This window comes from Ursus americanus, chromosome 14 (assembly GCF_024610735.1).
Source record: "Ursus americanus isolate L20-20 chromosome 14, mUrsAme1.1.p, whole genome shotgun sequence".
NCBI lineage: Eukaryota > Metazoa > Chordata > Mammalia > Carnivora > Ursidae > Ursus > Ursus americanus.
Genome location: NC_142140.1, coordinates 65808250 through 65835110, shown reverse-complemented (window position 1 = coordinate 65835110; position 26861 = coordinate 65808250). Strand labels below are relative to the sequence as shown.

The following is a 26861-nucleotide window of genomic DNA, read 5'->3' as shown; positions in this document are numbered from 1 at the left end:
CTGTTGCAAGCTCAAGTTGAGAAATTTTAATAATATTTGTTAATTCATTCATTTTTCAAAAAGACTTATTTATTGTTGGAGAGAGAATGCAGGGGGAGGAGCAGAGGGAGAGGGAGAGGGAGAATCTCTAGCAGACTCCCTGCTGAGCACAGAGCCTGATACAGGACCCAATCCCACGACCCTGAGATCATGATCTGAGCCAAAATCAAGAGCTGGATGTTTACCCAACTGAGCCACCCAGGTGCCCCTGTTAATTCATTTAAAAAAGTAACAATATTAAATTATAATATTAATATTAAATTAATATTAAATGGTAACATAACATGTTTTTATCTGAAATAACTGTATTTTCTACAACAAAATAACTCAGAAGGCAGCCTTGTTGCACTTTTTTTCCCCCTAAGATTTAATGTCTGACTTAGGACATGACCAGATTTTCTTTCCTGCTCTGCATTCACTCTGTTGTGACATCACGTGTCCAGAAGCCTCTGGAAAACTCCCGTGTGTGTGCACGGAAAAATGAGAGTGAACAAAAAAGGAAATAACATCTTAGCGTTATTACTAAGACAGTCTTGACCTTGAGGCTCCCCTACGAAGGTCGGGGTCCCAGAACCATGCCTTGAGAACCGTTGGCGTAAAACACGTACTTCCTGCATCGGGTGAACAGCGGATCCAGTGCTTCTCCTGGGTCCGTGCAAAAGCTGATGTAACCAAAGTAAGATGTTCTTCAGCAAATGTGATGTCTAATTAATTAATTATCATCATTTCCCTCAAACACACAACCGCGCAATAGTGTCATTGGAATGCCCGGGACAATAACATATGCAGGCGTGAGCCCAGTACCTGGCCCCTGGTGAGAGCTTGTGGTATTATTATTACGTGACAATAATCATTAACAGCAATGTGCTGTGTGCACTGCTTAATTACATCCCTGAAGTGGGGACTGGTACTTGTCCCAGTTTACAGGAGGAAACCGGAACACGGAGAGGTTAAGTAATTGGCCCAAGATCCCACAGCTACAAGTGGGAAAGCTAGCCCCTCTCCCAAGAAGATTTAAAAATAGGAGGGCAGGGTAAATTATGACGGCTCCGTGAGGCATTCCGTTCCAGGGAAAGATGAGAAAGCATCAAGGTTATAGAGGTACCAGAAATACGGAACACAAATGCTCCAGTGAAAAGAACCGGGAAGAAAATCGTAATTACACAGCGAGCAATTATGTAAAAAATATGTATGTATGTGAAGCCAAACTGGGAGACATTCATAATGAATGAAAAGAGTTACTAGTTAGGGTGTAAGATTACGACCGATTTTACTATGTTTTTAAACTGTCTCTGTGATTGTACTGTTAATATAAAGAAAATAAGTGCACCCCCATACTTCACGCATGAACCTGTGCCACTGTTGAGAAGCTAATGATACTAATTCTTTCTGATGTGTGGTTGAAAGTTCTCGAAAGCCTCCTTTAGAGTCTACAAAAGCCTCCACTTCTGCCCTCACCTTCTACTTAAACCCGCTCTTCCTCAATGCCTTGCGCTGGAGAGAAATAAAATCTGGCTCATTTGATTTGGCCTAATGACAACATCTCTCTCACGCTTTAACTTTTAAGTGGGGCCAGAATGACACATGACGTTTGGGAAGCAAACTAATTTGGAAGCAAAGAACTTGCTATACTGAAGGGAGACAAGAGAACGTCTACAAACCCCCCCCCCCCAAATTTTTTTTTTTTTTTTAAATGAATTAAGAGTCACTGAGAGGTGGGTAAGCTAATGGCACATTAATTAGGACAAATTAGAAGGGGCAATCAACCACTGGGAAGGTAGTAATGAGAAGAATGCATTATTTTCGTGAAATTCGTTGTTTAGGATGGAGCGGAAGACTGCTGTGGAGCACGCGGCACAGGCCAGAGGTGCTACAGAGAGGCTCCCTGCTGAGAAGGAATCTGCATTTGCCTGGAAACAAGGCTCCCTTCAGTGGCTAGCTGCATTCTGATTATCTGTGGAGCAACTCAAGGGTAGCTGCCTGACTTCTGGAGGCTTGGAAGGCCCGTGTTTGTGGGAGATGCCTTAGAGTGAAGCCAAGGCAGGCAGAGAAGGAAAGGTCTAGAAGATTCGGGAGCTGGGGGCTCCTCCCTTGACCCAAGTAAGGGAACAGAGAGAGCAGGATTTCCTCGGCAGGTACCTGGGGCAGCTGAGCCCGGATGTCCTCGGAGCCAATGAATATACTTTCCAGGTGAGACCACGTGCGCTGCACGTGAAACCAGGCAGAGATGACGGCATCAGCCGTGGACAGCTTCTTCTGCCAGCCAGACACGTCCTCCAGGAAGAAGGCAATGTACTTGGACATCATCAGGTTCTGCAGCTGGACTTGGTTGTCCTCCAGGACCTCGATGAGGTCCTCGTCTGACTGCAGCTGGGGGACATTGGTCCGCGGGTGCGGCTCGTACTGGAATTCCCTGCCAGCCCAGGTGCTCTGCAGCTCCTTCAAGGTCTTCTCCATGGCCATCTCTTTCACGGCTTTGTCCACAATGCCCCGGACCTCGTCCTCAAAGTGGTGCAGCTGGAGCTGCAGGAGATGGGCCAGGGTAGCATCCTCGTCCACGGTGAAGCTCGCGCCCGTGGCCCGCATCAGCTGCCTCCAGTGCCGCTCCCGGATAGCCGGGTTCTGCAGCTCGGCCACCGCCCTCAGGGAGGTCAGGGTGTTCAACACGGTGCTCTCCAGGCCCGTGAACGCATCCCAGGCCCTGACCTCCTTGTCAAGGTTCCGGATGTGCCTGGCAAACCGTTTACACTCCCAGTCCAGGGCCTCCACGTTGACCTCCTTCCAGGGGGTGGTTTCCCAGGCACGGATGCTGGACGTCACCATCCCGATGGTGTCCCAGAGCTCCTTCAGTTGGCATACCTCCTTCCTGCATTGTTTCAGCTGCTTGTAGTCGGGAACGTTGACCTCAAACAAGCCAGCGGACTTGGAAATGGAGGCCATGGTAGATTCCATCCGCTGGATCTCCACGTGCCTGGCATCCAGAACTTGGTGAGGGTCAATGCTATCAAACCTACAAGACACAACGTGTTACCATTGTGAGTACAGCGCTCAATGGCTCATCTCCTGGAATCACCCAAGTAACCCTGGCTCAAATCTTCTAAGTGCTTAGTATTTTAGCAAAGAGCAGTCATTATCACCAAAGCCTGGGAAGAAAAGGGACTCAGAGTAGGTGGGGGTGGGGTAAGCATGGCCAGCTGGAGAAAAGGCCATTCGAGGGGAACAGCATGCTTGGATCTTCTCTTCCCATCTGAGAAGGTAAAATGAATCCTCTCGTTTTCCACTGTCCCCAGCTCCCCCATCCAGGTGTAGAGGGGACCACCCCTTTGTTCAAGCTCCCTTTAGATTCTGCCTTCACTTGTTGGCTTCTGGACTGCCTGACACAAGAGGGCATGGTCATGTTACTATTGATACTATAAAGCCAAAGCTCTGGCCAGAAGCTTCGAGTGGCAGGTGGTCTGTAAGTGAGCGATCTGGCACTTAGAAGCCCAACCCTAGACCCAATCTAGCTTTACTCCCTCTGGGGCACTGGTTCTCAGTCTGGGTGGTATATTAGAATCTTCTGGAAGCCTTCAACAATCTCCATGCACAGGCTGCTCTCCAATTAAATCAAACTCTTTGGGGGTGAGACCTGGGCAAAGGCATTTTGCTTTCAAGCTCTCCGGGTGGTTCCAATGGGCCAGGTTGGTGTCCTTGACCCTGGTAAAGCTCACACTGGTGGCCTGTACCCCCTTCAGGTAACAATACCTTCTGAGTTTGGGAATCACGGGTAGAGGACCTTGAGGACCAACCACAAAGCCCTCAGCAAGGCCCTGTACAGTCACAGTCCCGTTCTTTCACTATGTCCTCGAGTCAGCTCCTCATCTTCTTAAGTCCCTCAGCCAAGTTGTCCTTGATCTCCCTTTCCCCCGCTCTGGCCTGCTCCCTCCTGCATCCTGGCTGGCCTCTGGTTCTGGACCCAACCGCTATAGACACTGTGTCTAGCTTTACAGCTGTAGTTCACATTTCCTCACCCTCTTCTCTCCAGTGCTCACAGCACGACCCCACTGCACCTGCCCCTCACCTGCTTTACAGTGCTACCCCTCCAGACCTGCGTTCCTGGCATAGCCTCTCCTCCAACACAAGGGCCCAACACACAGGGGCACCTGGCTGGCTCAGTCAGTGGAGCGTGTGACTCTTGATCTCGGGGGTTGTGAGCTTGAGCCCCATGTTGGGCATACAGATTACTTAAACATTAAAAAAAAATAAAGAACCCTACATGCAAAGGAACCCACATGGGCAGAACATTTCTTTGGTCAGGAGCGTGCAGAATCAAGGTATTCAAGGAGCCTCTCGTTTCCCTCCCCTAATCTCCTTTTTCCCCATCAGTGATCTCAGGTTTCCTTTCTCTCTGTGCTAGGAGGGTTAGATATTGGGGCATCCTGACTTCAGCGTGGATACTATGTTCCTCTAAAATCAGAATAGGGAAGGGGCGCCTGGGTGGCGCAGTCCATTAAGCATCCAACTCTTGGTTTCCACTCAGGTCATGATCTCAGAGTCATGAGGTTGAGCCCTGCCTGCATCAGGTTCCACGTTCAGCATGGAGTCTGCTTGAGATTCTCTCTCCCTCTCCCTCTGCCCCTCCTGCTTGTGCGCTCTCTCTCTCTCTCTCAAATAAATTAATCTATTAATCTATTTTATATTAAATTAATTTAATATCAGATTAGGGCATCATGGGGTTCATCATCAAGGGGAAGGTTGAGCGAAAATGAATGACTGGAGAGTTGGTCATGTCCTCCAGTCTACTGCGCGTGTCTGCACATGTGTGGGTATGTACGTATGCGTATGCTGGTTGGGTAGTGGGGTATGGAGGGGAGGAGGACATACAAAGTCCTTTTCTTGAACTGCCTCTTCTCTCAGTTGTCTTTGGAAATATTTGACTTGACGGATGGAAAGTAATCCTAATTAAAGTCATTTACCTGAACTGCTCGCCACTTAAGCCTAATTACCATGCGACACAATAACAGTTATGCATACCATTAAATTAGTGTCAGATTAACGTTGACGCTTGCTATGTGCGATTCTTGCTTGTTCCATCTAAATAGTTTTTGGCTCGTGTGCTACGGTTCTGCATTTACATATGAAGAGAATGAGACTGAGCATCATGGCACATCTTCGCTGTTCGCCAGCTCCGGGGAGTTCCAGAACGGAACATGAGGTTGAAGTCCTCAGAGCTGAAGAGGGTCCTTTGTCCACATAGGCAAGGCGCTTTGTTCCCCAGGAGAGCAGTGGAAAAAGAACCAGAAGGAAAGCACTGTAATATTTTCATGGCCCGTGGTCCAGCGGGAAAGCTCACCACGCACGCGTGATCCTTCTCCTTATTCTTCGTTTCCAAAGACTAATTGTCGGGGTGCGTAGGTTCTACTTGTTGTCTTGACTGGAGTGACTTGCAAAGCGAATTTCACCTCTTGCTGTACAAGATCTACCAGACAGAGTCTAAGAGCCCACATTCTGTTTACTTCATAAACGGGGTATAATTCAGGAATAACTTCCTAGGGAAGATGGGAGCTCCTACAGTGTTCGGGGGTGTACACGAGAGAAAAATAAATGGTCTTTCCGACCATTCTTTCCTTAGCACGTGTGAACTCCCTTAAATTAACACCGGCCCCTCGAATATCTGGAAGAAGTGATCCTTTGTCAAAGCTATCGCAAACTTCATCCACCTCGTGGCGTAAGTTTTGTTCATAGTTTAAATTTGTGGACGGTCATTTCCTGTCGCTGAGCACACATAAAAGTTAATTTGGCCTAAGTGGTGAAAAGAATCCCTAGACGTGAGGGCAGGTAACCCTCTTCCCATTTCAAAACTCTAGTGCACATTGTCAGGATATCCACAGAGCTGATTAATGTGCCTAATAATCTAGCAGTGGTTCTCCAAACCCTGGGGGACAATACAGTACGAGAACAAGAAAGCAATAGGAGGGACGGGGGTGTAGTCAGTCTTTAAAATTGAAATAATAATGCAAAAGTATTTTAATCTAAAAGACAAATGCCTGGAAAGTCAGGATGAATAGAATTGAGAGAAACGGAAATTTGGCACTCATGCGTCTGATCACAGAAAAACGATCAACTTAGGCCTGACCTAGACATAGGTATGGAGAGAGACCGAGGGAGGAATGGGTGAATTAATTCTTGGGAAGCCGCCTCAGAACCATAACTGTGCATTCGATGATGACACCCCCTTGCATCCTAAAACCCCCCCTTCCCCAATCCAAAACCAGGATCTTCCGGTTCTTCCCATTCGGTGGCCCCCGTGTTGGTGAGCAGTGGAGCACTGCCTTCCACTGACTGGCCCAGAATGTGCCAGTCACCCTGCTCATCTCCTGTACTCAATCAACCCTGCCAATTCCCCTCCGAAATCTCTTCCAGATCCGTTCTCTCTCCGTTGTCACGGCCACTGGCTCAGTCCAGGGCTACTGCTTCTTGCCCGGGCTGCCGCCGTCACTCTCCCATGGAGCACTTGACCTTGAGTCGGTATCACTTGGTCCCGTTCTCTGTAGCCACGGGATAGTGGTGTTTACACTGTGTTAGCCTCATGCTTAGACTCTTCAGTGACTGATTGTGGCCGAAACCTGCTGGTGTGGACCCCTCTGTTCTCACACCTACACCCTGCATTTTCTTACTATTTCTTACATTCTCACCCTTCTGTGCCTTTGGACGTTCTGCTTCCTTTGCCCGGAATACCCTCCCCTCCCACTCATCTTTTTCCAAATGGCTAATCTGCATTTTCCCGTTGGCTCAAGCACCATCTTCTACAGGGGGTGTGGACGGCCTCCTCAGGCGAGGCCTCCCAATGAACATGTCTGACTACTCATGTCTGAAATCATCCCTGAGGTTAGGGAATATGTATTATCTTAAAATCCCAACACTAACATCATTTTTTTGCTGACTCTACTGTTGAGACCACAACCTCTTCTGCTCTGTGGAAGCCTGAATCAGGTGAATGAGTCAGATTAACCGAAAGAACAGGGTCAAGCTGAACTAATGACAGGTCTTAGAGCACTGATATGTCTGTGGGAGATCTGGTGACTAACCCTGCCCTTTGCTCCAGCTATGGAAGAGCCAACAGACACTGCACAAGACGGAGGCCCTTCTTTCCTCATGTCTGCTGCACTGGGCTTTCTGGAAAGCCTTGCTTTCTCTAGTTGTCATGCAGGACAGTACCCAAAGGCCGGGTGTCTTCAAGAAAGCACTCTTACCCGTTCACAGAATCTGGTAGCCAGCCAGCTGAAAACACCAATGGTCTCCACTGAGCTGGAGCTCATTGAGATCAAGTGTTTGGCTAAGAACCCCCTGGGTAACCTTGGTCTTGATGTGGGGAAGACGACTGGATGTCATGGCGTCATTCCTTACGGTCAAGAAGACTGCTCAAGGTCAGGAACACTGAACCGGAGAATGCCACTAGGCGTGTGGAACGTTCCTTTCACTCAAAGGGGGAAACTCGTCTCCAACTTTAAGAGTTGTGGAAAGTCCCAGAGTCTGAGTGTGGTGATTTGGCCACTTACTGTGAAGTGAGGGAGCTCGGCTAGGAATAACGCTGATACAGCTCAGAGTTAAGAACTACGGAAGGAAGTCACACAAAGAACCTCAACACGAGCAACCGGACATCACCCAGCATCTGACAGGCTAGGTTGCAAGAGCCTAACGAGACACTCGCTTTCTTCTTCCTCCTCAGAGACAAGATCCACGTGAGCTCTCCCTGCATTCTAATCAGGAACAGAAACTTGCACCCACAGAGGAATGCACCAGGGTCTGCATTTTAGACATTCACAAATGATCTAAAAGGGAAGGAGCCAGAATTAAAATCCTTGGCCACACACCGTGCCTTAAAACGTCAAGCACACACATTCCCATACACCAAACTAAGGAACAAAACGAGGCGTGAGCTGATTCCCGCTAAGACGCCCTTCAGCACAAAACCCACAATTCCGCTGTAGTCCTGATGTTTTCCTGACAAGAAGAGAAATGCATCACAATTGAAGTCATGTTCGCCTTTCCACGCTGCTGTGAGCAGTTCTTTTCAAAGTATTCTCTTGCAAAGATTCATCTGCATGTCAAATTAACAGATGCGAGTTTTGGAAAACCCAGCTAAGGGAAGCAATATCCTCCCAGCCAGCAGATATAAGTGCTAAGAAAGAAAAAACAACGCAGCCATTGCATTAAAACACACACACACACACACACACACACACACACACACACACACACACCACCAGCCGATCAATACACATAGAGGATATAACTATGAAGGAAGGATACCATGTTTCCAACGGACACACGAAATCACACCAGCAAACCGGCATCGTTTGCTTTCACGGAGTTATCAGAACACCCTTTGGGAAAATATTTCCCCAAATATCTCTGGAGTTCCTTTTTTGAAAAAATTTTTAAGGGCCAGTTGATGCAAAGATATTCATGTCCTTGCTTTCATGGCTGTTGCCGTTGGTGAGACTGTTACCACTAAGCAGTATTACTCAGCTTGATAACCCACCTCTCTCACCAGCTTTGGTTCTGCATGATCGGGGTTGGATTTCAAAAATTCAGTTGCATGTCCAAAGCAGAGTCCAGAGAATATGTCTCAGACCCTGAAAGAACAGTCCCAGAGGGAGTCTCGCCGAAGTTGAGAGCGATAGGTATTTCCTTGGAACAAGGGCACAGCTCCGAAGACGATTATTCTAGAGGGGTACAGACCCATTTGGAAATACGCGCCTGGGCATGATTGCTTAAAAGGGAACCAGTGACTTCCCCCTAGGGCAGCAAGTCTCAAACTTGGCTGCACATTGGAATCAAATCACCTGAGGAGCTTTACAAACTACTGATGCCAGGTCTTATCCCCGGAGAATGTGATTTAGTTGGTCGACGAGGCAGACTGGACACTGGAAATTGTAGAGGCTCCCCAGGTGATTGTAATGTGCGGCCAACATGGCAGCGCCCTGCCTTAGAGTCTCCTGTCATACACATGTCTGTCTTATGTGGAGTTTACCCATCTGTCCTGCCCTGCCTCTTAACACACTCCTGTTGTTCCCTCCAGCCCCAAGTACAGTAATTGGGAGATGGGAGCTGCTTAATAAATGTGTGGTGAGTGAATAAGAAGAACAGGCAGGTCCTTTCTGGCTGCCATGTTGGGTGACCAATGGTTCCAGTTTGCCAGAAACAGAGGGGCTTCCCTGGAAGTGTGACTTGCAGCGCTCACACCAGAAACACCAAGGGAAAACTGGGATGGCTGGTCACCCTCGTGCCAGATACCACGGCACCCACTTGCAAAAATTACTTCTTTCATTCTAGCAACAACCTTATGAGATGGATCCCATGATTCGCCCCATTATACAGATGTGGGAACTGAAGCACAGAGTTAGTTTTTGGCTTCGTTCATTGCTTTAATGCGTTGTCTCCCCATGTAATATTGTTTTCTATGGGTAAGTACCCCTGACAATGAAAAGGTCTGTCACCTCTTACATAGGGCGTTTTCCAGTTTGGAGCCGTCTCAGCTTGTCTGTCCTAAACTGTAGTGGAGAGCTGGCAGGAAGGTCGGCTAGGGAAGCAGAAAGCCAGTCACGGAGCTGGACTGAGGGAGAGGACCCGTCTCAGCTGACATATCAGGAGACATGGGACACTGAGAATCAGCTTGTTCTGGCTGGAGTGGACCGAGTGCAGACCCCTGGTACACTTACTTCTCCACCAAAGGAGAATTCGAGCTAAACTTGTGTTTGTGTGCACACGCGCACACGCAGTGTGGACCCATCCGAATGATACTGCCTGGTCCTACCGTTGCTTTAAGTTAACACCGCTTATCACAAGTGGGGAAGGGTCTGAGCAGTACTAAGCGGAGAGAGAAACAAATCCATCACCTTAGATCCTTCCCTTAGGCTTCCAAAGTGCCTCCCAGAACTATCTTCAAATTCTACCAGCCACTTTTTCAAACCAAAAGAACACAAGTCTGTGAGAACTTAGAATACGAATGCCTTTGTCAAAAACCTTGTGATTTGCTCACATACGGTCCCTTGACAAATGTAAAGACACAGAGCTTCCAGACTTTTGTTTTTAAGGCACAGTGTTTGTGTGCAACCTTTGGTTGTCTCGTCCAGGCCACGATGGGACTCTGCCCACGTTGGCACCAGGTTCCAACCAGCAGACCCAAGTGGGAGGGAAGCCTTAACTCGTCTTCCTCGGCTAAAAGAATTCAATAACTCAGCCGAGAGACCCTCAGTTACCCAAAGACTGCCACGCTGAGAAGAAAGGAGTGGGTCCGTACCTGAAGGGGGCTTCCCTGCGGAACTGCTCGCAGAACTGCTGCTGTTCCAGGTCAAAGGCTGAGCACCTCTGGCGGAGGAGGGCCACTTCGTTCGCCTGCAGCGGTGCCACCTGCTGCCTCACGGTGACGGCCATCTTTTTCACGTTGTTCCACTTCTCGGGCAGCTCCTGTGAAGACGACCTCCATGTGGTCAGACCCACGTCGCGCTCCCCCTTGCCCGCAGACCTGACGCTGGGCGGCACCCAGACGTCTTCATGTCCGTGACAAGGCCATGCTGTGACGTCATGGCATCGTGTGCTCCCCTCCCCTGACCCGTCTCTCCCTGGTCGCCTGCTTGCTGCCTATGCCCTCCTTCTGCCTCCCCCATATCCTTGTCGCCCTCCACCTCAAACCTGTGCCCTTTTCTGTATTTTCTCAGAGTGCTTGATTATTTTCTTTCATGCCTCACATTGCTTTAGTCCCTCTTCATGTTTCTCACACTTTTTTTTTTTCTCTGAATCAAAAACTTGGCTCATCCCCCCAAAAAAAGAAACCCCAAAACACTTCATCCACATCAATTCCCCCATCTCTCTCCAGCATTGCACTGCTTCATATTTATGGAGCTTCCAGAATGTGCTAGAGAGCACACATCCGTCACACAGATATTCTAAAACATGAGCCTTGGGTCCTCACCAAGCCCCGTTTCTCATCTACCTCAACCCACCTCACCCCATTCTGAAGGCCAGAAACTTTCCCTCTATTTCTTTTATTCGGGAAACAAACGGTGTACTGACCTCCAGCTGCTTAAACACCATGTCCGGCAATTCTTGTTCATAGGTCTTCAGCAATTCAATAGTCTGCTTCAAGGGCTCAAACATCTCATCGGTGCTGCTCTGCCGTTCCTTCAGAGCCAGGAGGTGTCCCATAACCTCAACCAATCCTTCGAAATCACCTTTCTCAACCTTCGTGAGCATGCCACTCTCGCTGTTCTTTATAAACACTTCCAGGTCAGCCAAGCTAAGCACAACAAACAGAATGTGAAGAGGCATTTCCCCTTCCACTCCTCAAAAGGAAGGTGTATTTATTTCCCCAACGAGAACAGCTATTACTGTGGAAAACTTCCCACGTGTCCAGCACTCTGCATAGATCCAACCCCGACGGTGAGAGGAGGGTCCACTTTGGAATGGTCACGGTGGTGAAAGAGAGAGACCTCCATGCTGGAGGAGACTCAGGAGACAGGACACGTTAGTGGGCCAACTGGCGAAATGTGAATAAGGTCTGTTCAGCAGTGACTAGCTCTCCACCAATATTAGCTTTCTGGTTTTGGTAACTGCATTATGGTTATACAAGATGGGATCATTTGAGAAAGCTCTGTGAAGGCACAAGGGAACTCTGTGCCATTTTTGCAACTTCTTTTGCTAAGTCTGACGTTATTTCAAAGTGAACGTTAGAAAAATTTCAAAAAATTGAAAATAAAAAAAATATGACGGCCTCTAAAGTCATTCTACCCTTGGGTTTAATTTGAACACTTACTAGAAGTGTAACCGTGGACAATTCATTTGACATCTCTGTGTCTTGGTCTCCTCACCTATATGATTGGGAAAATCATTTCTGTCTCACTGGTTATTGTGGCAGTGAAGTGACATTCAGTCTTCATTTCAAAAATATACTGAGCATCTATTGCACAAAATGAGATACATCAATATATCAAATATTTGAGGCCAACCATGCTTCCAGGTTCTGAGGAGAAAACGATAAATGAGAGAAACAAAGGCTCTGCCCTTATGAAGTATACATGCTAATGGGAAAAATAAATAGGAATTAAAATCGATGAAATGAATTGTATAGTTTCACATGGTGTTGAATGTTGTGAGGGGATACAGACTACGGATAGTCCTATTTTCTATGGAGTGGCCAGTGAGGGCTTTCTACTGAGGTGATATTTGAGCACAAATGGAAATTATGGGAAGGAGTGAGCCACAGAAAGAAATGGGAGAAGAGCTTTTGAGGTACAGGGAACAGGGTGAGTAAAGGCACTGAGCCTGGATTCAGTCTGATGTGTTTGAGGGAAAGGGGAAAGGCCAGCGGGCAGAAGCATAAGAGGAACAGGTGGAAGCAGAGAGAGGGGAGGTGAGAGAATCAACAGGGGCCAGACACTGCAGAGTCTCATTCCCCAAGGTAAGGAGTCCAGATTTTAGTCTAAGCATGAGCATTCTGAGTAGGAGAATGGCATGATTTGACTTATATTTTCAAAAGATCTGTAGCTGGAGGAGGTGGTGATGATGGTGGCAGCCCTGGAGGTGGGGAGACAACAATGGAAACCAGGAGGGCATTTAGGGACTCTGATGGTTGTCCGGGTGTCTGGCATGGAAGGTGGACATGAGGAGTGGTCAGGTTCAAGATAATTCCACAAGTAGACACTATAAGACCCACTGATGGATTGGGGGAGAGATGTGAGGGATGAGAGAAGTCATTAACTCCTAGCGATGGGGTCAATGACAATGCCATGTAAAGACATAGGAAGGAACTGGGAAAGACTGGGCTTTTTGGAGGGAGAACATGGAAGAGGAATATGTTTTAAGCATGTTGAGTCTGAGATCCCTCACAGACACTAGACACCTAGGGGAGCTATCTATCAGTCAGCTGAATGGAAGTCTCGAGTTCGGGAGAAATGAGGGTGAAAACATAAATTGGGTGGTTATGGGCACTCAGATGCATTCATAGTCTTGGGTTAGCTATCACCCAATAGGAATGTAGATAAAAAGGGCAGGATTGCGGTCTCAGGAATGCTAATATCTAGAAGAGATGAACCCAGCCAAAGAGACCAGAGACCAAAAGGACAGGGTCTAGTGAAACAGAAGCAAAACCACAAAGGTGAGGTATCCTGCAAGCCACAGGGAGAAGCTGTTTGGGAGAGATGGAATCATCAGCTATGCCCAATCCTGCTGAGGCGTATGAGTGGGATGAAGATGGTGATCACCACAGGATGTGGCCATGCGACCATCACTGGTGCTCTCAATGAGAGTGGTTTTGGTGGAATGGTCTAGTAAAAGCCTAACTGTGGAGTAAGCCAGAGAAGAGGCTGGAGACTTTTGTGTCTAGCTGTACGACACACGTATATGGATAAATAACCCATCTGCTGAGCCCAGGAAAATGCTTAAACATATATCTCAACGTCATTTAAAGATGCGTCACTAAAGTGGCACAAAATTAAGGAATCTCGGGAGGATGACCCAAGCACGAAGCAAGGGTCAAAGCGGTCTTTCTATGATGGTTTCTACTGAACCCTGTAGACTGTAAGCTGTTATTCTGATTGCCTCATGGGATGTGGGGAGGCCGTGACTCAGCCTGGGGTCCACATGAGGTGAGATGGCGAGGAGGAAGCCACACGTGAAGCTGTGACACCATAAGGGCAAACAAGAAATCAAGCCATTGCACAGGAAGGGCAAGTATGAAAACTTCCTGCTTTAGCCTGGGCACTAGGTGGCCCACTGCACATTGAAAGGCGACTGGTCTGGGGTTGGAAGAGTCCCTCAATGACGGGCAGAAACAAATGGAGGGATGTAGACTAGACTCCAGTCCTCAAAGGATTCCCACAGACGTTCACAAATTCCAAGGAACATGATGTTTACTCAAAAGTCATGAAATACACAAGGAAAAAAGACACCGTGAGCAGGAACCGACAGAAGCAGTGAAATGAAACCCACCAAGATTTCAAATGTCGGAATTCAGAATATAAAATAGCAACATCTCATATATTTTTAAAAAACAAGAGTTCCTGTTTAAGTGCCTTGCTTAACTGTTTGTGACCCATGTGGCTGGAAAAAGTGCCTTTCCTATAGTTTCTCAGACACCAATTCAAGACTAAGAAAAATAACTTCAACCTTCTGAGCACAATATATCAGTTAAGACCGAAACGCTCTCTTTAGGAATCACCCTTCAGAAACCTGACTAGGCTCTTACAGTCTCAGTAGGTCACAGCCTCTGCCCCTGACCCAACTTTAAGTTCAAATACAAATTTAGCATCGCTGGAGTCAGGAATAGAGGCAATTTCGGAGGCTCTCCAACCATACTCAGAATCTGTGATCCTGCACGGACCTTTGCTTTCGGAGAAGGTGGATTCTGAGAAGTGACAAAACGTACTGAAATGATGGGCTGTGACGGCATTACTCCGGGAAGAGAAGCACAGCAAAAGCCTTTAATAAATGTGTTTTTAGCAATTCAGAAATGATTATTCTGTGCTACGCTGATGGGCAATTCCAGGAGAAAGAAGCTAATGATAATTGGTAGGTCTTTATGTCCCTTTTAATCTATAGCACAGAGAAACAAAACCTCTGTAAGTTGACAAATCAGAAGTTGCCTTAAGATCATCCTCTAAAGAACATGTCATAATGGACATATTCTAAAATTTAAAAAAAGAGTAAATAAAGGAGAAGCCTCGATATTTAAGCAAAGAACAAGAGAATACAAAAATGAACAAGCAAAATTATAAAAATAACCAAAGAGGGCGACTGGGTGGCTCACTTGGCTTAAGCATCTGCCTTCGGCTCAGGTCGGGATCTCAGGGTCCTAGGATCGAGTCCTGAGTCCAGCTCCTGGCTCCGCAGGGAATCTGCTTCTCCTTCTCCCTCTGCTGCTCTCCCTGCCTGTGCTCTCTCACTCTCTCTCAAATAAAATCTTTAAAAAATAAAAGGTCTAAAACTAGAATGTATTCATTAAAATTTAAAGCTCAATGAATGGATTAAACAGGAGATTTAAACAAAGCTGAGCGAATGAGACAGCTGTGTGATAAAAGTGGAAAAGTTATCCAAACTGCAGTGCAGACACACAGATGTAAACTCTGAAATCTATTAAAATATGTGGATGATGGTGAAAAAAAATCACATAAGTTTCCTAAAAGCTCAGAAGAAACCGGCAGAGAGAGCAGGCAAGAAGCAATCTCTGAGGTCCTGGCTGAGAATGTTCTGGAACTGCTGAAAGACAATGTGAGTTCAAGAAAACAAATTTCAGGTGGAATTAATATAAAGAAACTCTCAAAGGGGGTGCCTGAGTGGCTCAGTCAATGAAGCATCTGCCTTTGGCTCAGGTCATGACCTAGGGTCCTGGGATCGAGTCCCACATATTGGGCTCCCTGCTGAGCAGGGAGCCTGCTTCTCCCTCTCCCTCTGCCCCTCTGCTCTGGTTGTGCACTTTCGCTCTCGCTCTCTCCCCCCATCAAATAAATAAATAAAATCTTAAAAAAAAAAAAAAGACACCCTCAAGATACTTCATACTGACACCTTCACCAAAAAGGAAATACAGGTCTTAAAATTAGCTGATTAGCTTCAGAGCAAAGACAGATTTTGACCAAATCCAAACAAAAAACAAAAATCCCCCCCAAACCCAGAGTGATGGCTGACTGCTCAGAAGCCAAAATGGCAGCAAAGACATGGAGGAATAATGCTTTCAATAAACTCACAGAAAATAGCTGTTATCCTAGAATTCTCCCTTCTATAAAACCATTTTTTCCCCAAATACGAAGGGGAAAATACACACCTCTTCAGACAAAGAAAGAAAGAGAGTTTCACCAGTAGACTCTTAAAATAATGAAACTTCTAATGGACATAACTCAGGGAATTGGTCTGTAACGTAGAAAGAGGAAAGGAGCAAAAATGTGAGTAAATTTAATTGAATTTAAATAAATTTAAATAAACATTGAGTGTATAAAATGAAGTGGAATTTGTGGTATTTATAGATAAATAATAGAGAACACCTGAAATCACTGCAAATGAGAATATCATTTGACGAATGAACAGTTGAGATCAAACTATTCTAAAGTCTTTGTATTAATTGTGAGGAGAGTAACAAAACTGACAAATTTATTCCTTTTAAGGATGCTTATTAAAATAGCTATGCTAACCATTAGAACAGTAGATATGGATCATATAACATCCAAATTAGCAGAAGGGAAGAAAATGGAACAAAAACCCCCAAATTCAACCCACAAGGAGGCAAGAAAAGGAAGAAAAAAAAGAATAGAAAGTCTATAATAAAATGATAGAATAGATATTAATGAACAAAATCCCCCAGTTAAAAGATACATATTAAGGTGAATAAAACATTCAGTTCTATGCTGATTATTTAAAAAAATCTCTCCTAATATAAAGGCACAGAAAGATTAAAAGCCAAAGGATAAAATGAGAGACACCAAGCTAATATCATACAAAGGAAATTGGTTTCGTTATATTAATATAAGACAAAGCAGACTTTAATATAAGAAATCTAGCTAGTAATAAAGGAGATTTTTATGTGTGGCTGAAAGCTCTAATTTGCCAGGAAGATATAAAAAGTCAAACCCTGTATGCTCATTTAACATAACCTTAAAATATATGAAGCAAAAAGGGACAGAATAAAAGGTGAAATTGACAATCTCCCATCAAAGTAGAAGGTTTTATTTAAGTTTTTTATTTTAAGTAGGCTCCACGCCCAGCGTGGAGCACAACACAGGGCTTGAACTCACGACCCTGAGATCAAGACCTGAGCTGAGATCAACAGTTGGAAACTTAACCAACTGAGCCACTGAGGTGTCCCAAAGTGGAAGATTTTTAATTCAACTATTTCAGTAATTAATGAACTAAGCAGACAAAAAGAAAAAAAAAAAAGGCAGTGAGGATACAGTGGATTTGAATAAAACAATGAACGAGTCTGAACAAACAGTCTTGCACATAACATTCCCCCTCAGCTGTTATAGAATACACATTCCCTTCAAATGTGCATAGAACATTTATAAAAATTGACCATAAAGTTTAAAGCAAACTTCAATAATTTTCAGAAGCCTGTTTCAAATAGATAGATACATAGATAGAAAGATAGATAGATAGATAGATAGATAGATAGATAGATAGATGATAGATAGATAGATATCACTTTCTCTGACTGCAGTGCAATTGTTAAAAATTCATCACAAACTATAACTATTTCCAGGAAAATGGCAGAGTAGGAGGACCCTAGGCTCACCTCATCCCATGGATACAACTAGATAACGGTTACCTCAGAAACCACCTGAAGACTGGCAGAGTAAGCCCCACAACTAAACATAGAGAAGAGGCCACATCGCAGAGGGCAGGAAGGGTGGAGACAAGGTCAGAGCTAAATGATCTTGTCCCACCAGCCACGGGAGGGAGGCAACCGAGGGCACAGAGAAGGGAGAGAAACAGACGCCCCACACCTGGGAGCCCACAGAGGGAAAACGAATCCCCATAACATTTGGCTTTGAAAACCAGAGGGGCTGAATGTTCTAAGTTCTGACAACCAGTAGGACTCAAGACCTGGAATTTTAAAAAGTCAGTGGGCTTGGCTCTGGGAGAGCAGGGGGGCCAAGAGGAAACTGAGCCCCTGCCCTTAAAGAGACAGCACAACATAAAGTGCATGGAGATACAGCAGAGAAGCAGCCCTTTGCAAGGTGCCTGGGGCATATAGGAGGGAGAGTTTTTTACTAATCTCAGAGCATGTTCTAGAGGGACAGAAATTGCTGGGGAACTCCTCCAGGAACAAAGGAACTGGCAGGTGCCATTTCCCATCCCTGCCCCCCAGCATAAACAGATAGGGACCTGCAGGACTCACGACCTAACTTGCTAGCACTGTTGCCCCACACCCATGCTGTGCTTCCCACAATCCATCCCTCCGACAGCTGGCCTCAATCCGGGCACTGCAGAGCCCCTCCCACAGAGGAATGCCAGGGTGCAAAACTTGCTAGTACAGTTGCCCCAGTGCACTGCCCCCACCATGCTTTGCTTTGGCTCCTACCCTCTCTAATATGCTCTTGGCCAGAGCCCATACAAGGTGATGCCACAGGCCTGGCACTGTGCAAGCAGCCCACACAGTGACCAGCACCACTCCAATCTGGGGAAGGAAACAGAAATCCAGATCCAGGAAGCACAGAGATCCACCAACAAAATCAACCCACGGAATTTCACACCAAGACACACAGCAACTAAGATGTCAAAAAGTAGTGATAAAGAGAGAATTTTAAAAGCAGCAAGAGAAAAGAAAGCAGTTACATACAAGGGAAACCTTATAAGGCTATGAGTGGATTTCTCAGCAGAAACTTTGCAGGCCAGAAAGGAGTAGAATGATATCCCCAAAGTGCTGAAAGGAAAAAATCTGCTGACAAGAATACTCTATCCAGCAAGGCTGCCATTCAGAATAGAACAAGAGATAAAGAGTTTCTCAAACAAACAAGTATTGAAGGAATTCATGACCACTAAACCAGCCCTACAAGAAATGGTAAAGGGGACGCTGAGTAGAAAGGAAAGACCATAAGAAAGACTAAGGAAAGGAGGAAGCACAAACACAGTAAAAGTAAGTGTATCGTAAAAATCAGCCAAAGGACTCACAAAATAAAAGGACATGAAGTATGACACCATATACCTAAAATGTGGGAGGGAGAGGAGTAAAGATTGGGTTCAGAATTAAGTGACCATCAACTTAATATAGACTGCCATATGCAGAAGACGTTACATATAAACCTAATGGTACAAATCAAAAACCAGTAATAGATATGCAAAAAATGAAGAGAAAGGAATCCAAGTATATCATTAAAGAAAGCCCACTTATCATGAGAGAAGAGAGCAAGAAAAGAAACAAAAACTACAAAACAACCATAAAACGAAAGTAACAAAATGGCAATGAGTACATACCTATCAATAATTACTTTCAATGTCAATGGATTAAATGCTCTAATCAAAAGGCATAGGGTGACAGAAAGGATAAAAATACTAGACCCATCTATATGCTGCCTCCAACCGACTCATTTCAGACCTAAAGATACATGCACATGGAAAGTGAAGGGCTGATCAACCTCTTTGACCTTAGCTGCAGCAAGGTCTGCAAGGCAGACATGTCTGCAAAGGCAAGGGAAACAAAGGCAAAAATGAACTACTGGGACTTCATCAAGGTAAAAAGCTTCTGCACAGCAAAGGAAACAGTCAACAAAACGGAAAGACAACCTACAGAATGGGAAAGGATATTTGCAAATGTCTTATCTGACAAAGGGCTAGTATCTAAAATCTATAAAGAACTTATCAAACATCCAAAAACCAAAAAAACCCAATCAAGAAATGGGCAGAAGACATGAACAGGCACTTCTCCAAAGAAGACTTCCAAATGGCCAACAGACACATGAAAAAGTGCTCGACATCACTCGGCATCAGGGAAATACAAATCAAAACCACAATGAGAGACCACCTCACACCAATCAAAATGGCTAAAATTAACATGTCAGGAAATGACAGATTTGGCGAGGATGTGGAGAAAGGGGAACCCTCCTACACTTTCGGTGGGAATGCAAGCTGGTGCAGCCACTCTGGAAAACAGTATGGAGGTTCCTCAAAAAGTTGAAACTAGAGCTACCCTACGACCCAGCAATTGCACTACTGGGTATTTACCCGAAAGATACAAATGTAGTGATCCGAAGAGGGCACCTGCACCCCAATGTTTGTGGCAGCAACGTCCACAATAGCCAAACTATGGAAAGAGCCCAGATGTCCATCGACAGATGAATGGATGAAGAAGATGTGGTGTGTACACATGTACACACACACACACACACACACACACACACACTGGAATATTACGCAGCCATCAAAAATATGAAATCTTGCCATTTGCAATGACACAGATAGAACTAGAGGGTATTATGCTAAGCAAAATAAGTCACTCAGAGAAAGACAACTATCATATGATCTCACTGATATGTGGAATTTAAGAAACAAGGCAGAAGATCATAGGGGAAGAGAGGAAAAAGTGGAACAAGATGAAACTAGAGAGGAAGACAAACCATAAGAGACTCTTAATCTTAGGAAATAAACTGAGGGTTGCTGGAAGGGAGGGAGTGGGGGGATGGGGTAGCTGGGTGATGGGCATTGGGGAGGGTATGTGTTATAATGAGCACTGGGTATTATATAAGACAGATGAGTCACAGACCTGTACCCCTGAAACAAATAATACATTATATGTTAATTTAAAAAAAGAGAAAAAAAGGAAAGTGAAGGGATGGAGAAGCACTTATCATGCAAATGGATGTGAAAAGAAAGCTGGGATAGCAATACTTATATTGGACAAAACACACTTTAAAACAAAGATTGTAACAAAAGACAAAGAAGGACATTAGATAATCATTCAGGGGACAATCCAACAAGAAAATATAACAATTATAGGGGCGCCTGGGTGGCACAGCGGTTAAGCGTCTGCCTTCGGCTCAGGGCGTGATCCTGGCATTATGGGATCGAGCCCCACATCAGGCTCCTCCGCTATGAGCCTGCTTCTTCCTCTCCCGCTCCCCCTGCTTGTGTTCCCTCTCTCGCTGGCTATCTCTGTCTCTGTCAAATAAATAAATAAAATCTTTAAAAAAAAAAAAAAGAAAATATAACAATTATAAATACGTATGCACCCAATATGGGAGCACTCAAATATTTAAAGCAGTTAATAACAAACATAAAGGAAATAATTGATAGTATTACAATAGTAGGGACCTTTAACATCCCACTTATATCAACAGACAGATTATCCAAACAACATCAACAAGGAAACGGTGGCTTTGAAAGACACATTGGATCAGGTGGATTTAACAGATACAGTAAGAACATTTTATCCTAAAACAGAATACACATTCTTTTCAAGTGCACATGGAACATTCCCCAGAATAGATCACATATTAGGGAACAAAACAAGTCTAAACAAAATCAAGATCAAAGTCATTCCATGCATCCTTTCTGACCACAGCCCTATGAAATTAGAATTCAACTACAAGAAAAAAGCTGGAAAGGGCATAAATACATGGAGGGTAAATAACATGCTATTAAACAGTGAATGGGTCAACCAAGAAATCAAAGAGAAAATCCGAAATCCATGGAGATAAAAGAAAATGAAAACACAATGGTCCACAATCCTTGGGATACAGCAAAAGCTGTTCAAAGAGGGAAGTTTATAGCAATACAGGCCCACTCTAAGAAGCATGGAAAACGTCAAACATCCTTACACCTAAAGGAGCTAGAAAAAGAACAAAACCCAAAATCAATGGAAGGAAGGAAATAGTAAAGATTAGAGAAGAAATAAATGGAAACAAACAAAAAAATGCATAGAACAGATCAATAAAACCAGGACCTGATTTTTTGAAAAGATCAACAAAATTGATAAACTTTAAGTCACTCATCAAAGAGAGAGAGAAAGAGAACTCAAATAAGCAAATCAGAAATGAAAAAGGAGAAGTAACAGCCAACAAAACAGAAATATGAACAAGAGAATGTTATGAAAAACTACAGCCAACAAACTGCACAACCTAGAAGAAATGGATAAATTCCTAGAAACAAATAACCCACCAAAACTGAAACAGGAATAGAAAATTTGAACAGACCAACCACCAGCAATGAAATTGAATCAGCAATCAAAAAAACTCCCACCAAACAGAAGTCCAGGACCAGATGGCTTCACAGGTGAATTCCACCAAACATTTAAAGAAGCATAAATACCTTTTCTTCTCAAACTACTCCAAAAAGTAGAAGGAAAACTTCCAAATTCATTCTATGAGACCTGCATTATTCTGATACCAAAACCAGATAAAGACACCACACACACACACACACACACACACACAAAAACCCCACAGAGAACTAAAGACCAATATTTCTGATGAACATAGATGCAAAAATCCTCAACAAAGTGCTTTGAAACCAAATCCAACAATACATTAAAAAGATCATTCACCACGATCAAGTGGGATTTATTTCTGGCACCCAAGGGTGATAACTGCAAATCCATCAATGTGATACCTCACATTAGTAAGAGAAAGTTAAGGGGCGCCTGGATAGTGCAGTTGGTTAAGTGTCCAACTCTTGATTGCAGCTCAGGTCGTGATCTCAGGGTTGTGAGATAGAGCCCTGCAGAGAGCTCTGTGCTCAGCAGGGAGTCTGCCTGAGATTCTCTCTCCCTCTCCCCACTGCCCCTGTGCTATCTCTCTCCCTCACTCTGTCTCTCAAATAAATAAATAAATCTTAAAAAAAAAAATAAGAGGAATAAGAACCATATGGTCATTGCAATAGATGAAGAAAAAGCATCTGACAACGTACAATATCAATTCGTGATAAAAACACTCAACGAAGTAGGTTTAGAGGGACTATCCCTAAACTCAATAAAGGCCATATATGAAAAACCCACAGTAAACCTCATATCGAATGGGGGAAACACTGAGAGCCTTCCCCCTAAGGTCAGGAAGACAAGGAAGACAATCTCACCACTTTTATTCACCATAGTACTGGAAGTCCTAGCCACAGCAATCAGATGAGAAAAATAAATAAAAGGCATCTAAATTGGTAAGGAAAAAGTAAAACCTTCACTATTTGTATCTGACATGATACTAGTTACACAAAACTGTAAACTCACCACCAAAAAAATGCTAGAACTGATAAATGAATTCAATAAGGTTGCAGGATACAAAATCAAAGTACAGAAATCCACTGCATTTCTAAACAATAACAGCAACAGAAAGAGAAATTAAGAGAGCAATCCCATTTACAATTGCATCAAAAATAATAAAATACCTAGGAATAAACTTAACCAAGGAGGTGAGTGACCTGTACTGTGTAAACTATAAAACACTAACAAAATAAATTAAAGATGACACAGACAAATGGAAAGATATTACATGGTCATGAATTGGTATAACAAACATTGTTAAAATGGCCATACTACTGAAAGCAATCAATAGACTTAATGCAATCCCTATCAAAATACCAACAGCATTTTTCACAGAACTGGAACAAATAATCCTAAAATTTGGATGGAACCACAAAAGAATCTGAATAGCCAAAACAATCTTAAAAAAGAAAAACAAAGCTGTGGGTATCACCACCCCAGATTTTAAGATTTACTACAAAGCTGTAGTAATTAAAACAACATGGTACTGACACATAGATCAATGAAACAGGAATAGAAAGCCTAGAAACAAACCCAAGATCATATGGTCAATTAATCTTTGACAGAAGAGGCAAGAATATGCAATGGAAAAAAGCCTCTTCAACAAATGGTGTTGGGAAAACTGGACTGCTCCATGCAAAGGAATGAAACTGGACCCTTTCTTACAGCACACACAAAAATAAACTCCAAATGGATTAAAGACCTAAATGGGAGAGACCTGAAACCATACAAATCCTAGAAGAGAGCACAGGCAGTAGTTTCTCTGACACTGGCCATAGCAACATCTTTCTAGACAGGTCTCCTGAGGCAAGGAAAACAAAGGCAAAAATAAACTATTGGCAACTACATCAAAATAAAAAGCTTGTGCACAGTGAAGGAAAGAATCAACAAAACTAAAAGTCAACCAATGGGAGAAGATATTTGCAAAGGACATACCCGATAAAGGGTTAGTATCTAAAATATACAAAGAGCTTGTACAACTCAACACCCCAAAAACAAATAATCCAATTAAAAATGGGCAGAAGACATGAACAGACATTTCTCCAGAGAAGATGTACAGATGGCCTACAGACACATGAAAAGATGCTAGGCATCACTCAACATCAGGGAAATATAAGTCAAAACTACAATGAGACATCACCTCACACCTGTCAGCACGGCTAAAATCAACACCACAAGAAACAACAGGTGTTGGCGAGGATGTGGAGAAAGGGGAACCCTCTTTACGCTGTCGGTGGGAATGCAAACTGGTGCGGCCACTGAGGAAAACACTATGGAGGCTCCTCAAAACCTTAAAAATAGAACTACCCTGTGATCCAGTGATCATACTACTGGGCATTTACCCCAAAATACTAATTTGAAAGGATATTTACACCCCTATGTTTAGGGTAGCATTATTTACAGTAGGCAAACTATGGAAGCAGCCCAAGTGTCCATCAACAGATGAATGGGTAAAGAAGATGTGGTGTGTACCCACAATGGAATATTACTCAGCCATAAAAAAGACTGAAATCTCGCCATTTGCAACAACATGGATGGAACTAGGTAATATAACGCTAAGCAAAATAGGTCAGTCAGAGAAAGACAAATACCATATGATTTCACTCGTGCGGAATTTAAGAAACAAAACAAACGAACTAAAGAAAACAAAGAAGCAAACCAAGAAACTGACTCTTAACTAGAGAGAACACGCTGATGGTCACCAGAGGGGAAGCAGGTGGGGGGATGGGTGCAACAGGCGACGGGGATTAAGGAGCACACTTGTTGTGATGAGCCCTGATGTATAGAATTGTCGAATTGCTCTTTTGTACACCTAAAACTAATACAACACTGTAAGTTCACTATACTGGAATTAAAATGAAAACCTTAAAAAATATCACTAGAAGAACCCTACGTTTGGAAATAGTAAATATATATAACACATCATCATGGATATTAAAAATACTTAGAACTAAATTATAATGGAAATATTACATACTAAGACCTGTGAGATATAGGTAAAATTGTACTGAGAAGGGAATTCATAAATTTAATTGTTACATTAACAAAGATGGCTCAAAGTGAAGAAGTATCAATCTTAGCCAAGAAGCAAAAATAAATCAAGGAAACAGATGGACATAATAAACATAAAAAAATAAATTACTGAAATAGAAATTAAATTAGAATAAAGAGGATCGATGCATTTATAAGATGGTTCTTTGTAAATCTCTGGCAAGATTAATCAAAGTAGTCAGAAAGCACAAATGGAAATGAATAGAAATGAGAAGAGGGACGTAATCATGGATTCTGTAGAGAGTAAACAGATAAGAGAATATTATAAATTTTATGACAATAATTTAAAGATTTACTCGAAGTGGATATATTCCTTGACAACTATGACTTAATAAGGAACAGAAAACCTTAATATCCCTATAACCGTTAGAGAAATCATAGGTAAAAATCTCATCAGAAAGAAAATACCAAGCCCAGATGTTCAATAGGAGATTTAAATCAAATCTTCAAGGATCAGAGAATTCCAATCTTACACTAACTCTTCCAGAGAATAAACAGGAAGGATTACTTCCTAACTCATTTTACGAAACTAACAAAACCACAGAGCAAGATCAGCGAAAGTACGAGAGTATGAGAAAGGAAAAGTGAAGGCCAATCTCAATCTCAGACTGAGAAACATCAACAATAAACAACATATCTGCAAACAAAATCAATCAGTGCATATATTGGAAAAGATAATAATACTTTGTGTTGGGCTTTTGGGCTTTTCTCAGTAACACTCAGTTGGCTGAATATTAGAAACCAGTATATTCACCACTTCAACATTTTGATGGAAAAAAACAGAATTACCTTAGCAGCGTTAGAAAAAGCACCTCATAAAATGTTATCTCTGTTTATGTTAAATCCCCTTAAGAAATGAGGAATAGAATGGCATTTCTTTAGGGGCCCCTGGTTGGCTCAGTTGGAAGAGCATGTGACTCGATCTTGGGGGCTGTGAGTTCGAGGCCCACATTGCGTGTAGAGATTACTAAAAAATAAATTAAAAAAAAAAAAAAAAAGAAAGAAGGGAACTTCTTTAATTCCATAAATAGAATCCACAAAAACTCCCAGCAAGGGGAGCCTGGGTGGCTCAGTCAGCTAAGCATCCCACTCTTTTTTTTTTTTTTTTTTTTTTTTTTTTAAAGATTTTATTTATTTATTTGACAGAGATAGAGACAGCCAGCGAGAGAGGGAACACAAGCAGGGGGAGTGGGAGAGGAAGAAGCAGGCTCATAGCAGAGGAGCCTGACGTGGGGCTCGATCCCACAACGCCGGGATCACGCCCTGAGCCGAAGGCAGACGCTTAACCGCTGTGCCACCCAGGCGCCCCTAAGCATCCCACTCTTAATTTCAGCTCAGGTCATGATCTCGGAGTCGTGGGATCGAGCCCCACATCGGGCTCCGTGCTCAGCGTGGAGTCTGCTTGTCCTTCTCCTTCTGCTCCTCCCCCAGCTCTCTCTCTCTCTCAAATAAATAAATACATAAAATCTTTTTTTTTTTTAAAGATTTTATTTATTTATTCGACAGAGAGAGAGACAGCCAGCGAGAGAGGGAACACAAGCAGGGGGAGTGGGAGAGGAAGAAGCAGGCTCATAGCGGAGGAGCCCGATGGGGGCTCGATCCCACAACGCCGGGATCACGCCCTGAGCCGAAGGCAGACGCTTAACCGCTGTGCCACCCAGGTGCCCCTAAATATATAAAATCTTAAAAAAAAAAAAAAAAACAAAACTCACAGCAAATATTAGGCTTAGTGGTGAAACGTCGCAGCATTCCCCTTTAAGATCGGACAAGATAAGGGTACCTGTCATTACCACTTTATTCAACATCAAACCTCGAGTCCTAGCCAGTGTGGCAAGAAAAAAATAGTGATAAAATGCATTAAAAAAAAAAAATCCGAGAAGGAAGAAATAAAACTATTATAAATTTGTAGGTGATGACTACGTAACAGCAAATCCAAAAGAGTACAGCTGAATTATTGCAATTAGTAAGTTAATTTAGCAGAGACACTTGATACAAAATCAATAAACAGAAATCAGTTCCATTTCCATAGAAAACACGATTTTAAAATATCGTTTAT

General features: G+C 43.6%; 1 protein-coding gene across 1 annotated transcript in view; it reads right to left on the bottom strand.

The window, feature by feature from the left end:
- Nucleotides 1–26861, bottom strand: part of DNAH9 (dynein axonemal heavy chain 9) — a 313579-nt gene that overhangs the window by 229305 nt on the left and 57413 nt on the right. The window contains exons 18-20 of the mRNA XM_045797213.2: nt 11098–11320; nt 10325–10491; nt 2179–3049 (exon numbers count right to left, since the gene is read on the bottom strand). Of these exons, the coding sequence (XP_045653169.2) occupies nt 2179–3049; nt 10325–10491; nt 11098–11320 (1261 nt within the window). The remainder of the gene's footprint in view (nt 1–2178; nt 3050–10324; nt 10492–11097; nt 11321–26861) is intronic.